The sequence below is a fragment of the Brienomyrus brachyistius genome, chromosome 3 (genome assembly GCF_023856365.1).
Source record: "Brienomyrus brachyistius isolate T26 chromosome 3, BBRACH_0.4, whole genome shotgun sequence".
Taxonomy (NCBI): Eukaryota; Metazoa; Chordata; class Actinopteri; order Osteoglossiformes; family Mormyridae; genus Brienomyrus; species Brienomyrus brachyistius.
This window is the reverse complement of record NC_064535.1, coordinates 25,157,544-25,174,181: the sequence shown is the minus strand read 5'-3', so window position 1 is coordinate 25,174,181 and position 16,638 is coordinate 25,157,544. Positions and strand designations below refer to the sequence as shown.

The 16,638-nt window shown below is 46.5% G+C and overlaps 1 protein-coding gene across 4 annotated transcripts in view; it reads left to right on the top strand.

Moving 5' to 3' along the window:
• ano2b (anoctamin 2b) overlaps positions 1-16,638 on the top strand; it is a 39,079-nt gene extending 22,441 nt beyond the window's left edge. For 3 of the 4 annotated variants that reach the window (XM_049008035.1, XM_049008036.1, XM_049008034.1), the window contains 8 exons: positions 483-583; positions 5,737-5,885; positions 9,188-9,340; positions 10,861-10,913; positions 12,092-12,273; positions 14,194-14,299; positions 15,223-15,526; positions 15,897-16,638. In XM_049008035.1, the coding sequence (XP_048863992.1) occupies positions 483-583; positions 5,737-5,885; positions 9,188-9,340; positions 10,861-10,913; positions 12,092-12,273; positions 14,194-14,299; positions 15,223-15,526; positions 15,897-15,967 (1,119 nt within the window). In that variant the 3' untranslated portion in view covers positions 15,968-16,638. The remainder of the gene's footprint in view (positions 1-482; positions 584-5,736; positions 5,886-9,187; positions 9,341-10,860; positions 10,914-12,091; positions 12,274-14,193; positions 14,300-15,222; positions 15,527-15,896) is intronic. The other variant, XM_049008039.1, reaches the window with a different exon arrangement.

Here is a 16,638-nt window from a genome sequence, read left to right as displayed (position 1 = left end):
TTTTTTTAGTATTGTTAGCGATGAAGGTCGTGTGAGAAACCGCCTCAAATGATCTTTTAGGCCTATTGAGGACGGACACTTGGAACTTGCCTTTTTTTATTCCTTGTTTACTGTTTACTGAGATACCATAATGTCGCCAGAACATTTGTCACAACAAGCTTTGCCATTTGCTGCCCCCGCCGGCCACCTGGTGGGATTCCGACTCAGATCGGCATGTTGAGGCATGAATCGGCAGCACAGCCACATCTGATGGCGACCCTGCAGTGCGGCCAGTTTCATTAAAGCAGATTCCGACATCAGATTGTTGATCACGCAGTGTCACGTCTGGTTCTCTTCCCTCACCCAAACACCAACCAGACACAGACGTCATACATGTATTATGAGGAGGCGATGAACACGCAGTGCGGTTCGTTTCGTTTCATCCCGTTTCGTTGCTCTCCGTTGCCGCCCCGTGTGCTGACGACCCCCCCCCCCTCTGCCAGTGTGCCCCTGGAGGCTGCCTCATCGAGCTCTGCATCCAGCTCAGCATCATCATGCTGGGGAAGCAGCTCATTCAGAACAACGTCTTTGAAATTGGCATCCCGTGAGTACCAACCCGATACCCTGGAGGCTGCATTCGGGCAGGTAGACGAGGTGCTGCCCTCAGGCTTTGGGAGGGAGTCGCGGTACTGCTGGTCCGGCTCGCCTTATCACACGCAGTTATGTCACTTTGCTGCGTTGTGGGGTGCATCATTTGTTAGAGTCCACCACCAGATCCCATAATTAATCAAATTGGAAGAGCAAATTTCCAAAACTCTCTCATTTTTTTTAAACTGCCAGTGACCTGAAGTCAGGTCTCCTCGTGCGTTATGGTATAGGGAACCAAAAAAAATCACACAGTCCTCATAATCCAACAAAGAACTTTCATTGCTTTCGTTATTTCCAAAATTCTCCAAGTTTCGCGAACGTTTATCCCGTGGAGCGAGTTAGTTTTGGGAATTTGCTCTTTAAAGTTAGTTAAATAATTTTACAGACTATTTAGTAGTCTACTGTACATATACTTGGGTATATAGGATGGTTACTGCAGATACTGGGATGAGGTTTCGAAATGGCTAAGCTAATACACTTTGACAAGTGTAACATTATGAAAATCATTAACGTAATTTTTTTGTTATTTGCTCAATATTAAGCAATGGCTGTCATTTGGACAGTCCCTTAGCCAATCTCTCTTCACAGAGTTTTGGGTAAGGCTCTTCCAGCTGTTGTCTCTGGGTCTGGGTCACAGATGTTCTGGTTAAAACGCTGGAGTAATGGCCAAAAGGTCACTCCAGTCAAATCCCTGCAAAAGACGTGGCATACCTTTTGGGAAGTTCCGGGAAACATTCGGAATTCTACACGCCCCAATGAAACGAAGAGTCTCTTTTGAGAGGGTGTCTGGTAAAAATCAAAATGCTTCACTCAGCCAAGCCAGCATTTAAAATAATGAGGCGGGGACGTGTCGTAGAGAGAGGTGCGATTCGTCTTTGACGAAGAGGTGGTGGGATGCACGAGGGGCTTTTTTGATCAGAAAAACAGGATGTATCAGGGGGTCACGGACAGTCCTAGGACAGTGACAGTGTGGTAGGTTGCCTGGCTGGAAAGATCTGTAGATCCACCCAATGGATGGTTGCCCAGAGGTCCAACTTTGGAGGTGCTCCCACAGAGAGAAGGGCATTCTGGGTAGACTACCCAGGCTGGAGACCGAGCAGCTGAGGTCAAGAGTGCTACTTCGTGTAGAAAGTGCATGCTTGTTGGAGCGCTGCTCTCAAGTCTGTGGGAACGCGCTGCGGCTAACTTTCCATGACCGCTAACAGGTCATGACTATGGCTGGTATTCTGCTCTAAATGTGTATCACTCTAAACTCATTCTAAACATTTCTTTGCCCTTTTATTCCCCCCCCCACTGGAGGACGACCAACTGAAATCCATCACCGCGACTCACGCGGGGCGCGGGGGGGGAAACATGCAGGCAGCTCGAATCTCTCCTCGTAGTGTGGAACATGTGTCGGCCACAGGAAACCAGGGCGAGATCTCCCTAGAGGACCTAGAAACCCCAGTCAGAATCTTCTGGAAATTCCCTCCCAAGTCCCCGTTCACCTCGCCTCTCTGCCCTTCAGGAGACGTGGTCTTCCTCGCCGCTTCCTAGGTCACAGGCTTTCGTTTGACTTCCCGCGATGGCGCGAGTCTCGTCGTTTGCTCTCCTGAGATACATGCCGTAGATCCTGAGCTGGATGGGGCCTGCATGGACCCCAGTGGGACCCGGCCTGTCAGTTTCGGCTCAATCCGGACTCCCTCGCTTTAATGGACGCATCGTGCTTGGAGTAGCTCGGCCCTTGGCTGGTATTTGCCAGGTACAACCGGCATGACACACTCTGCGCGACTCTTATATAACAGTGGGTTTAACCGAGAACCAGATGTTCACTCAATCATTCACGGGCGTCCCGTGGAGACAGGGAGGGGGCTGGTGGAACCGCAGATACATGTGGGGGCCATCTATTGCCCGGAGCTTTGTGCGTGTTCCCGCAAATGCCGCCATGCTCGGCCACGCTCTGTCTGTGACCCCCGCTAAAACGGAATTCCAGCTTTGTCGCGGAGCTTCTTGTGGTCGCTGCTCATCGCGTGATAATTTCAGTGACTAAAAGCCAGGGTGGGGGGGTGAGCATTTCCACTGCTGGGAGCGCATTGGGGCTTCAGTGATGGCAGCCCCCACCCTGCTGCCATGCCACACTATTGGAATGACTGGTCTTTGACGTACCCCCCACCCAGTAGATGCTGTCCATTAGTGGGCAGAGTTAGTGTGTTTCTGTGTGTTTCCGTGTGTTGCTGTGCGTTTTCTCTCAGCAGCTGCTAAACGAGTACTCATGGGTCGGGGGGGGGGGGGGGGGTGCACCAGCAGCACAAAGGAGCTAATTAAAAAGTAATGTGGTGGGAAAAGAACTTTAACTTTAATCCATAAATAATGCAGGTTCGCATTTAGCCCGTCTTATTACTGATATGCTATTATTAGCCTCGGGGAGACGGACCCCAGAACAGTCCATTTTCTTTTTTTTGGAGGGGGGTGTTCAGTTGTTAAAATATCTTGTGAAACAAAATCGCATCCCTCCGAATTTTCATCTGTTCCTTAAGCTCAGCAATTGATGTAGCCCCTAACAACCGTGGTCCGTCGCCGTCTCCAGCATTGCCCCTTATGTCACTCATTTTTACTGTCTGGTGAGGTTTTGAGGTTCTGCCATTATGGGATAGCGATCTGGTAAACATTAAGTGGTAAAACAACAATGGCAGGCTTGTCAAGCATGGAGATTAGTGTGGTTTTTTCCCGTTTTATCGGTGAGCGGTCGCTGGCGGTGTGGCCCTTTAACCTTTGACCTCACTTCCTCTGCTGTCACTTCTCATCCTGTGGGAGAGACACGGAGTCACATCCATGCAAGTCACACACTCGTACAGCGGCTGACGTTTCATGTGACTCAGATATTTTGTGTAATTTATTACTTTAAACTTTGAAACTGAGATCGTTTTCATACTTTGACTCTGAGTGCCTACTTATCGGCGAGCAGAGGTCTTCATTTTTCCGTCTGGGAAAGTTTGCTGGAAATTTCCAAGCCTGTGATGGCTCTCATTAGAGGTACTATTGGAACATTTAAGTAAGACAGGCTGAGAGACTGACCCCTCTCTGTCAGAATACCACCCAGAACAAAGCAGGCACGAGGCTCTGTAGTTAAAGCCACCTTGGTTGTTGGTTTGCATAAGATGTCAGTCATGCGCCCCCACCTCCACTCCCTCAAATTCGTTGGTGGTGTGCTGCCCCCCACATTACAGGTTCTGAGGGCTCACAGGAAATGAGTTCAGATGGCGTCCTTTCATCTGAATTGGAACATACCAAATTCTCAAACAGAAGGGGTCACTCGCCTGGCTAGTTACATGGCACAATTCAATACATAGGCTACAATCACCAGTGTGTATTGCCAATTTAAATCATTATGTTAAACCATTATATGGGCAGTTATTGTCTACAGATCTCTTAAAGGCATATGCCTGTACCTTGTATGTGTGTGTGTGTGTGTAATTATATTCATGCACACGTGCATATAATAGAACAGGACACAACTGTGCCATCTAACTGTCTTGCTGAACTGCCTGTCAAGATGTATTATTCCAGTTACAAAACCAGTCCGGATTGACACCTGGACTGTGAGCAAAGGAACAAGAGGGGATGAATAATTTCCCGCGAGAGGTTTGAGGCCCTGCATCCTGTATGATGGCATAGACCGATGTCATTCATCACCGAAATGACTTACAGCTGTTCTCCTGGGCACTCTCCCTACACATTGGCCCTAAGAGCAAAACCAATATACTGATTATGAACCATGACAGCCCCCACTACTGTGGTCACTCTTTGAACTGTTGCAGGTGACACTGTGGTCGTGCGGTAGTGTTGACGTAATGTGACACTAACATGCGGGGCTGCGTCCCAGGTTTAAAATGGGCTTTCGCAAATATAAATATCAGACGTGACAGAGGCACGCTTTGGCTTTGGCTTTCTGTGTGGGACGGGGGCTGTTTAACCATGATAAATGATTTATGTGCTTTAAATTGTGTAAACCTACATTTGGTTAATCTTGACACTGACTAAAGTCAGAACATGAATTATGATCATCATTTAGCCCTTTTGCAACCTCTTGCACTACCAGTCAAAGGATTTTGCACACACTGATATTTTACACATTTGCTGATGTTACTTAACATTTACTAAAAAAATTACTTAGCAAAGTATTCTTTGCTAACAAATACATTTACAGTATATTCACCATTTGAGTACCTTTATCATCAAGAAAATGCCATATCGTTGATACGTCAGAGTAACCTCCTCTAGCAGTTACAACAGCAGAGAAAATTTGACATGTTCTTTCTACAATTGCCATTAAATACTGCTGTGTTTCATGGGAAGTTAAACAGTTAACTAGTGCATTTAAAGTTAAAGGAGAGCCTAGAATCTGACTGTGCCATCACTACACAACCAGTTAATAGGATGTAAGACATGCATTGTTACATACTCTATTCATGTTATAAAGGAAACTTGTTTTATTTGACTTAAATGTTCATTTATAGATGTTCGCTCACCTTTCCGAAGCTTAACAAGAACAGAAAACATGCAGTGTATGAAATAAATGGAAAAGTGTCAAAAACCTGGGCGTGCAAAAATGTTTGACTGGTAGAGTAAGTTTTTTTTATTTAGATTTAAGTCTCTTATTTGATTCCACAGTTACTGCATTTCAATTTATAACTAGTAATAAAAGAGGCGAACCATGAGCAATAATATTGCATCAGTTTTGGCACCTGTTTATGATGGCCTGAACTATCTGATTCGGTGTGACGAACCCTGAGAGACCCGGGGTCAGAGTTCAAGTGCTGCAGCTCAGTATTTTCTGGATCAATAAAAAGTCTTTGCTTGTTTTCTGCATAACACATATAATAAAACTGGTCATTTGGATAGTGTTCAATTTAATATAGAAATACACAACCACACACACACACACACACAGTTGAAACACACTATAAAAACTGAAAACCCAAGTCGTAAACATGCTTGAAGTTCTCATCCAAGCTAAAACGGTGATGTTGAAGTTGGAAATGATTTGTTTACGCGATTGGTAGTGCATGTGAATGGACCCAGAATGTGTAAAATATGGCTGAACCCTCTGGTGGGCATGAATATCCTCAGGAAGCTAAAGAAACTATTCAGGACGTTGAAGGACAAGGGAGGAGCTCCAGAGGAGAGTGACGACCAGCACGCCAGACCACCGCAGCGTTGGGATCTCGACTACGACCTGGAGCCCTTTGAAGGGTTAACCCCGGAGTACATGGAGATGAGTAAGTGTGCCCCTAGTCTCCCACCCCCGAAATAACAGATGTGTGTAGAACCATCTTGAACCGTGTCCCACCACATGCTGAGGGCTGAACCTCAGTGTGCTTAACGTGATCGGGATAAGACCACACTGTGACTGCCATCCAGCAAAGAGCAGTGAGTTGCCTTGTTCCGGTTCATTCCGCGGGTATAGCCAAGCCCAGGAGTCTGTCCGCATCCCCGTATTTACAGATCAGCGGCAGAGTCGTTCCAGACGATACACCTGAGTGCGATTCGATGGATCATGAAGAGAGTTAGGCCATGTGAGTGCAGTGGGTTGGAGGTGACCGCGCCCAGCTGTTTTGGTGGTGATCCTGCCGTGTTTGTGTACAAACCGACTGCCAGCCTCCTGAATTTGGTGACTTTGGTAGTCACTCAGCAGCCATAGCCTCCATGGGGATTGAGGGCCAGGCCATGCCAGACACGAAGTGACACGTAGAGTAGACTAGGTCATGCCTCTGATAGGCAAGCATCTTTATTATTTAGTTGATTGTTGAGTACAGACCGAATATATCATGAATTTAGTAATTCATCACAATGTTCAACTGGATTTTTACTGGAATGTTTGCCGTATGCTACAGTACTCCTGTATATAAGCTGGTCCTGCTCACGTCAATGGGGGCATTTAAGAGGTGGATTTCCCAAGCCACCAGACATCCATCTGTTGCATGGAATCTATGCAGACTTCCTTTCTCTGTTACCCACCTCTGCTGACCCAAATAAAGGACACAGTTCAGTTGCATTGGCAGACATCTTTTGACTCGTATGAAACTCAAGATTAAACTGTTGTAGTTATGATGGTTTGCATTCTGGAAAATTCTTTGCGTCTGTTTTCGTGAAGAATACGTTAGTTTTCCTAGCAGGGCGACTGCTACATCCATACCAGTCCCTGCTCTGTTCACTGTATCCGGCCCGTTCCTTTAACGGGCAGCAACAAGCAAATGGAATCACAGCGGAGATGGATCAGAATTCCCTGCGGAATTCCCAGTGAATGTTGCAATTATCCTTTGATAAGACTGGTCTTTCCTGGCACCATTCTTCTGAAATGTGGTCAGAGACGGTCAGCTTTGCACACTTGGTTTTGGGTCTGCATCTTTCCGTACAGCAGAATTTGTGACGAGCTTATAAACCCTTCAATTGCCTTTTCACCTGTGTGACATACAATCAGTCACCAGCACACAAAGAGGTAATTGTGCCGATTGTGCTGTAGCACACGTTTTTCCCAGTTGTAATATTCCACAGAAGCTGCGAACCTGGGCCGAATGACGTCTTCGAAACGTCAGGGATCCCATCTCAGCGACAGCACAGCATGAGAGACAAAGCAGGAAAGCGCAGCCGCAATCGGTCGCTGAATATTTTAGGTTTTATTCAGAGCTTCTGGTGAGTAAACATGCACAGCTGGTCACATCCGGATTCAGCTTCTCAAGGGTGTGACGACACGACCTCCTGGGACTCGAGCCAGAGTCATTCCGGTCATGAGTCCAGGCCTTTAACCATGCCTGCCCTTGGCTGTCTAAAAGTTAAGTGGAAACATATAAATATGTCACAATGGAGCGTCTCTCTGTTATTAGGTGTTGTAAGCCATATCTTCCGTAGTTTTGGTAAATGCAGTTGTCATTTGAGCAATTTCCTGGGCAAAATTCCTGGGGGGGGAGAGGGGCAGTCCCGTTAGGGTTGGGGGGTGGGGGGGGTGAGGGGCAGGAGGGATAAGCCGTCTGCGTTGATGAGGCCTGGCAGAGGAGACAGGATCTGAGTGAGGTCGTTCCTCCATGACACTGAGGGGGGAGCAATTAGCTGTTTTTAACGACACCTTCAAGCACTGCTACCCAGGTGACGGATGGTCAACCATGTGCCGTGCCGTCCATCCTGTCCCAGCGTCACATGCCATAATATTTATCATGGTGAAAATACATTGTCACCAAGCCGCTGACAGACAGCAGCTCCCCCCATATCTCTCATGTTAACTCTCAGCTTCCCAGGGGTGGTTTCTGTGACCTAGCAGAAGTTCCTTTAAATGACTTGTTAAGTTTCACGAAAGCATATTATCGCCAAACAAGAGTGTTTTTATATAGCAGCACCTCGCATTGTGGGGCATCCTGAGGAGAACAATGCAGGGCTTTAGGGACATCAAAGAAGAAGCAAAATGATACATCATACAGTTCTGACCACATAGGAATTATGGTAGGTATTAAACTTTAACAATTTAGTTGTTTACTAATTTTGAGGAAAAACTTTGATCAGACCTATGATTAATATCATGTTAATATTGATAGTGAGGGTTTACACCCGTTTACGTGGCTCCTGCTTAGGTTCCTCATTGTGAAATGAGCACTTGCTATAATTGTATATAAATGTGGGTGGGGTCTGAAGCTACAGTAGGTCCGGATAGAAGCATCAAACACCCATGTTCAAGAGGGAGAAATGGCTCAGTTAACCACAATGCTAAACCAGCGGCATTAGGGTGACCACCTAATCCATGCCACGGGGGACACTGTGAGCTAGGACAGGATTTGTAAGCTACCATTTCAGTTAAAAGGGCCTGAATTTTCACTTAAGCACTGAGACCTTGCTATATGACTGATCTGTCAGTCTCATATAATCATGCATCATAAAACTGAACCATTTAGCCAAGCACTGGAAACTTTCAGTTTTATGGTTTGTAAAGTCTGAAGTAGCTCATAGTGTGTGTGTGTGTGTGTGTGTCTGTCCCACTGACATGGAGTAGGTGGTCGCCCTAGGTAGCATGAGAATCTTGTGGAACAAGACAGAAAACTGAAATAAGTATTAGTCACACCTTTCGACACGGGGGCACTTCTCAGACTCCCTAATCCGCCCAAATCTCTGCAGCATTTAAACCCCAGCAAGGCGAACAATCCCATTGGGGTAAGCTGGCTTTCATTACCTGAGGTGTCTGTTAGTGCTGGGTCTGTGGCTGGTCACCATGGTAACGTGAGCGTTCTGGAATCCGGCCCCTCGCCGTTCCTGCGCCCCTCCCATTGGCTCACAAACCATCGTCTGGCACTATCTAGACTTTCAGTCTGAAAATCAGTCCCGAAACATACATAACCCTTGAGTTCAGGGCAGGAGTCTCAACATAGTTTGGCGAATATCCGTTTAATGAAAATACATTTTTATTGAGTGTGTTAATTGGTTTCGAACGTGGCGGTAAGTGAAGCCGGCTCCAACTGGGATTGTTTCCCGCCTCCCTTCTGCCGGCTTCCCTACTCCTCACACATCTCCCGTTCCCACTCTCTCTCTCCCTCTGCAGTCATCCAATTCGGTTTCGTCACCCTCTTCGTCGCCTCCTTCCCCCTGGCCCCCCTCTTCGCACTCCTGAACAATGTCATCGAGATCCGGCTGGACGCCAAGAAATTTGTCACCGAGCTGCGCCGACCCAACGCCGTCCGGGCCAAAGACATCGGTACCTACCGCAGACCACACTACCACCTCACACAAAGAGCCCCTTTTATTGCCGTGCTGGGGGGGTCCCGGCTCCCAACAGCCCATTTGGGAAGGAAGGAGATTCGACACATGTGTTCAGGCCATAACTCTAGCAAGCTTGTGGCTGACATTAATTGTTGGTTGAGTTTGTGTTGAGGGATAGTAGTGCGGATACGTATTAGCACTAGATCAAAACTGTAGCTTTTATCGATCAGCCATACTGTTAAATCCACTGACTTGTGAAATAAATATCATTGATTATCTCATTACAAAGGCACCTGTCAAGGGTGTTGTTATATATTAGGCAAGAGAACAGTCATTTCTTGAAGTTGATGTGCTGGAAGCAGGAATAATGGTTTAAGGACTTCAGCGACTTTGACAAGGACCAAATTGTGATGGCTAGACGACTGGGTCAGAGCATCTCCAAAACGTTAAAGGAAGGTCAACTAGTGAACTGGCAACCAGGTCGTGGGTACCCAAGGTTCATCGATACACAAAGGCTAGCTTGTCTGGTCTGAAACCGTAGGAGAGCTACTGTAGCATAAATTGCTGAAAAAGATAATGCTGGCTATGATGGAAAGGTCAGAACACACAGCGCATGACAGCCTGCTGTGTATGGGGCTGCGTAACTGCAGACCAGTCAGAATGTCCATGTTGACCCCTGTCCACTAACAATGGGGACATGAACGTCAGAAATGGAGCAATGGAAGCCTGGTCTGATGAGTCAAGTTTTCTGTTACGTCATGTGGATGGCCGGGTGAGTGTACATTGTTTACCTGGTGAAGAGATGGCGCTATGTGAAGAAGGCAAGCCAGTGGAGGCAGTGTGATGCTCTGGACAATGTTCTGCTTGGAAACCTTGGGTCCTGACATTCATGTGGATGTTACTTTGACACGTACTTCCTACTTAAGCAATGTTGCAGACCAAGTACACCCCTTCATGGCAGTGGTATTCCCTGATAGCAGTGGCCTCTTTCAGCAGGATAATACACCCTGTCACACTGCGAAAATTGTTCAGGAATGGTCTGAGGAACATGAAAAAGAGTTCAAGGTGTTGACTTGGCCCCCAAATTCCCCAGATTTAAATCCAGTCGAAAATCTATGAGATGTACTGGACAGACAAGTGGGACCCATGGAGGCCCCACCTTGCAACTTACTGGACTTGAAGGATATGCTGCTAACGTCTCAGTGCCAGATACCACAGGACACCTTCAGAGGTCTTGTGGAGTCCATGCCCTGATGGGTCCGAGCTGCTTTGGCAGCTCGAGGGGGATCTACACACTTTTAGGCAGGTGGTATTAATGTTATAGCTGATTGGTATAGATCAGTGATACTCTTTGGATTTATTGTTTCTCTCCATACCTTCTTACTCCAGGCATCATGGACCCAAACTGCTAATGAAGTATGGTTCAGTTCTTGGGTCGCTACTGGCTCTGTCAAATCTGGGTGTCCTCTCTCTCTCTCCCTCTCTCTCTCTCTCTCTCTCTCATTCTTTATGCAGGAATCTGGTACAACATCCTCAGCGGAATGGGCAAGTTCTCAGTCATTATAAATGTAAGTGGTAAATCTAAGTGCTTGCAGCTTCGGGGCAAATAATGGGCTCTAAATAGCTTTACCCTTTCAGGCCAGGCACATTATTCAGCCCATTCTGTTTAAATTAGACCACATCCCTTTAGAATTTCATTTTCATAACCTGCTCTGGGCACCACAAAACTGAGGTTATGGTCAGACCAGGAAAGTGTTTCAAACTTGTCCTCATTTATACTTGAATGAGGAGAAGATGGTAGCTCCTCTGCAGCTTGGAGAGTGAGGGTTCGAGCTGAGGTGTTGGTACAGTGTTTCTGGTGAATTTGGAGCCTCCTGCAGGCTGTCAGGTACATTCTCATTGCGACTTACCCCTTAGTGGGGCATTGCCATGGGAACTGTGGAGGGTACTGTCAGGTTGTCAAAACAACTTACCACCTCCTGTCTGCCTGCTTTACCCGAAAACGAACCATCGAGCTGTATTTCTGCTGCGGTTTGTGAATGGCGTTTTCACTGCAAGCTCTCGTAAACTTACTTTAAATGAACTAGATGCAATTAAATATATAAAGAAGAAGGTCCGTAAAAGTCAGCATTAGGAAAACAGCAAGAATCCCCATTAACCTTCTGCTCTGAACTTTAGAAAGCGAACTGAGAAAGTAGGAAACATGATCAGATAAGAGAGTCCTTTGAAATCTCATCTGCTGCTGTTTAAGTTTTTTCTTCATTCCTTCTCTCTCTGCCCTTTTACTGGATGGTTCCTTTGACATATGTGTGAGCAAGTCCCCATTCTCTGGGTCAGTAAGTGATTAGTTTATACCTGAAGCAGAAGACAAAGTTTGTAGCTGTAGAAATAGCCTCAGTTGTACAATTATGAGCAGGGGACAATCTGAAGAAGTATGGGTCCCCCATGGGGGATTTCTAACAGTAGATTTTGTGGCCCTTATGAAGTGCTGGGTCCCATGAACCCGCTGAGGTATCCATGCCGCTCCGACGCCCCAGATTATGAGCTGCAGTAGATTAAAAACTCACAGGCACTGTTGTTCTCAAGGTCCTGCTTTAGTGCCTGGGTTAAATTAAGGTCTGAGCCCAACCCCTGGAGTTAATCCATAAAGTCTGTAAACAGCTGCCTTTCCGTGGTCTTGGGGCCACCTCAGATGGTGCCACAGGCACCATCAGTCTCCGACGTCCTTCTCATCTGCGTCGCCCAGGCCTTCGTCATCTCCTTCACCTCGGACTTCATCCCGCGCCTGGTGTACCAGTACATGTACAGTGAGACGGGCACCATGCACGGCTTCATCGACCACACGCTCTCCTACTTCAACGTCAGTAACTTCAAGCCGGGCACAGCGCCTGTCTCTTCCCAGTTCGACAGGGAGGTTACCATGTGCAGGTGAGGGCGGCCACTGTGGCCAGTTAGCGCCCCGTGGTGGTCAGCATGCATTATCTAACCTCTGGATTGAGCGGGATGGAGGGTAACATAATAATCAGTATGCTAGTAATTATAAAGCAAGTGGGCGGAGGCACATGTTCAGTACCTGAACTTTCGACTATAAGGTTACCTGTTTGAGAGCCAGGGGGGGTCTTGTACCCTAAAACAAGGAATTGAAGCCTGGTGTACAACTGTAAGCTATATATGCTTTTGAGTAGCGGCTTTTGTTAGACAACAATAAACATGCTATGGGGGGCAGGTTCTCCACATATATTTTACTTGCCTTAAGATGGTGAGATGTTTTAATCCCATCCATCATCCAAAGCACCACAGGGTACATAAACACACTCACGCAACACAGACCATAGTAATGAAAGCTATGCAGAATTGTGCCTGATCAGTACTTGGATGGGAGTCATTTTAATTATGGGAGAAATGTAGACATCACATTTGTGAGCCCTTCTGCATGGAGTACAGGGCTGAAATGCATTTTTTTTGAGGGGGGGGGTGGTCAATTTAAAACAGATCAGGCTTCAGTTTTAAAGTCGTGTTTTTACTCAGTAGACTTGTGCCCACCTGCTTTGGTTTAAATTTTGTATCGAATTTGAAAATGCTGACATGCATTTAGGCATTTGGGCCACTTCAGGCTGCAAAAACAAGGTCTGGTAATTTGAACAGTCATTTGTCATAAAAATATCGTAAAAATTTCATTACAGCAGGTTAGCATCTTGCTTTTGCTTTGTGGGAGAGTCGTAACCTAGATGGGAGGTGTCTTTTTATTTTGATTGACTTTTTCATCGAAACGATTCATCGAAAAGTTAAAGCTGTCAACTTTCAACAACCTTTGAGTTTGTCTGTCTTTGGGAGGGCAAAGTTTGTTTGTTTGATTTCATCACCATCTTTACTGACTAGTTCATCACGGACCCAGCCTCGTGCAACTTCCTGGAGAATCTCTTTTCACTTGGGTCCTGTTACCACTTAGCTGATCAGCAGAAATGCAAGCTTTGATCTGCATTTTAATTTCCTTTAGTTTAAGTGCAAACCAATGAGGGAACAGTTCAGATGCCGTCTTTTTTTAGCTCAAGTCAGGATTTACAGCCGCTCTCCTGGCCCGCCGGTTTTCCGGAGACCCTGAGATCACTCTCAGATGCTTGTCTCTCCCGCTGTTCTCTCGCATGGTCATGGCATATATCATGCGGCTTTGGAATGGCAATGGGAAGTAAGTTAAATGTGTTAACAAACATTGTCTGATTATTACCACATTCTGAAAATCAGGCACAGTAGTCAGGGACTTGAGGATGTCGGTTCCAGTCAAAGAGGATGTCTGGTCCTTAAGCGTCTTGCCTCCTGTAGGTTAAAACTGACACTCTGGATAAATGTCTCCGCTAACCAGTTAAAATTGAAGATGCCATGTCAGCCGATGCCCGAAATGTGCCAACGTGAAAATAGCATGAGATCATGGGTGAATCTTAATACCAAGAATGCAAAGACCATACTTGTGGTCTTGGCAAGACTTGTGGTCTTGCTAACTTGCCTTCCAAGAACAAACTTTGCACATGATGAATCATGGGATCAGTCTTTTTTTTGGTGAGGATGCAACTGATGTATCCTTGACATTTGGGGCGGAGCAAGACCAACATCCGGATTTTTGTGGTCCTCATGTACTTATAGTATGATCTTAGTATTAGAACTGTTGTCGGCAGTGGAATATGGCGTAAAACAAGTACACAAGAACACAAGTACGCATATTGAGATATTAAGAGGCTAAGAAAACAGTTTGGTTGTAATCACTGACTGGCTCCTTACAGGGGCCAATGAGGTTGTATGATTGGGTGTGTGGATCCTCCCACTCTTGACACTCAGCCCGTCTGTCTCTCGTAGGTATAAGGACTACAGGGAACCTCCCTGGTCCCCGACACCCTACCAGTACTCTAAAGAGTACTGGTCTGTCCTGGCTGCGAGACTTGCCTTTGTCATCCTTTTCCAGGTACCCACTAGCTCCGTCGATAGCCCTGTCCACCCAGCTGTTAAAATGGGACTTCGTTAGCTTCAGCCATTATGTAAATTCAGCCAGTATGTTATTTCTACAGCTTCATTTTAAAAGAAATCTTTTTGCACAGGATTAAGAAACACTGACATAAGGTGCTGCCTGAACAGTACATCAGTTTATGCTAAATAAATGTATTACTGTATATATCTGTGAAATATATGTATATGACACACACACACAAACACACGCGCACACAGGTTTGTAATTATACCATTCATTTTTATGGGGAAAACTCTAATCCCAACTTGATGACCCTAACCCCCACCCAGCCCTAACCTTAACCATAAGTAACCAAATTAATACCAGATTTCTTTCATAGTTCTTTGTGGAGTCCTGAAAAACGGTCCCCACAACATCAAAATACAAGGATTTTATCACATTGGGGGGGGGGCATTTGGTCCTCACAGTGTAATATAACCCTAATCCACACACACAGCCTAAGGTTCAGTAGGCTTAGTCCTTGTGCCTGTGATCGCGGGTTAGAGCCTCGACAGAACAGTCATATGGCTGTGGGCCCTTGAGCAAAGCCCTTAATCCCCAGCTCTGGGGGGGTCAGGGGGCTGCATGTTGACTGACCCCCCAAGCTATGGCGAGCAATATTGGGTCAGCGAAGTGAAGCATTGTAATATTCCTGTACTGTACTGTGGCAAATAAAGCATGTTTGTTAAACAGATTGTGTTACTATGGCTGTAGGAGCAACAATACATTTTTACTATTGTGTTGTGTAGTACTTGTAGTTTGGAGAGTATGTTGAAGTGGTAGGATGTTACTGGTTTACAAGCCCATCACTGGTTATCCACCAGTTCCCCCTTCCCATTCCTGACGTCTCTGCATTCCCACCCTGTGTGTTTCATGCACAGAACCTGGTGATCGTTCTTAGCACACTAGTGGACTGGCTCATCCCAGATGTTCCCAAGGACATCAGCGCTCAGGTCAGGATGGAGAAGACACTGCTGGTGGACGTGTTCATGCACGAGGAGAAAGACAAGCTGCAGCTTATCCAGAGTCTGCTCCTCAAGGACAAGGAGGGACACCGCGCCCCAGCTGCCGGGCAGCTCCCGGCTCAGGAAGGGGAGGGCGGGCCCTCGTGCCCGGGGCCGCGCAGCCAGTTTCAGCCAGTTCAGCAGTCAGCCGTCGCCCGGGACGACCGTGAAACACACAGAGGTGTGAGGGGGGGGTGTGGGGGGGGTGAGGGAGGGTTCACCAGAATGGGTTGGGGAAGGAGAAAGGGAATGATGACAAAGGACGGCCTAGGGCTTCAGGATAGATGCTGCAGTCGTAGGTACTGGGACCTTGGAGGGACACAAGGCCCAAGGGGACAGATGCTGACAGCCCCACAAGGCTTGGCAGGGGGGGGTCTCACCCAGCTCACGTCTGGCTTGGAGTCCAATGTTAATTCCTTTCTGCCCATCCGAAATTGTGTATAGAGGAATACCGTTGGGGTCTCAGCTGTGACGAGACTCTTCTCCATCTCCCTCTCCGCTACTAGCTGACTAATCCTGTTTCTGTCCATGTCCCGACGTCCATGGGGCAGCAGCCTGTGGGCACGGTCGTCCCGGCGACCCGTCGGGACCAGGAGCGAAGAGGACTGTACACCCTGGATGAATGATGAGGCGGCTATCCGCGGCACAGACCCGTTTCCAAATAGTTTGGAGATTCACTCGATATCCTTCCATGAATAGGGTAAATGTTTTTAAAGCTGACGCTATATTTTAGTACTGGCTCATTTGCGTTGTACTCCGCATCTATACAATACAAGCCATCATAATGTTATTGTTAATAAATATCTTTGTATGTTAGGTCAAGGAAATACACAATTAACTATAAAATAAAGTACAAAATAAGTAATGTTCTGGAAGTATGGAATGCTGTCTCCTAAATTCTCCACCGTATGGTGTGTATACACTCTTCTAAGTGCATTTCAGAGGTGGTAAGTAGTGAGTTTTTACTGGGTGAGCGTTGGTAAGGAGCTTGCCTTCTGTGTCTTTCTGAGTGTGTGTCTGCGTGTTTGCTTTGGTACAGTACTGTGGAGAAGATATCTGAACCTTTGCTTTGGATTATTTGACCAGACACTCATTGCTCTAGGATAAGAACCATAGAACAATGACAGTAGTGATCACTAATGTTTAAGCAAACAGCCTTTGTTAATAACCATTGGATAAATCGTGGCTAATTTTGGCCGGTTAATTTTAGATAAACCAAATATGGCCGGCTTCCACATTAGTGAAGATCAGAGGCATTGTACCTTAATCTTCTGATTCACAGTATCACATGTC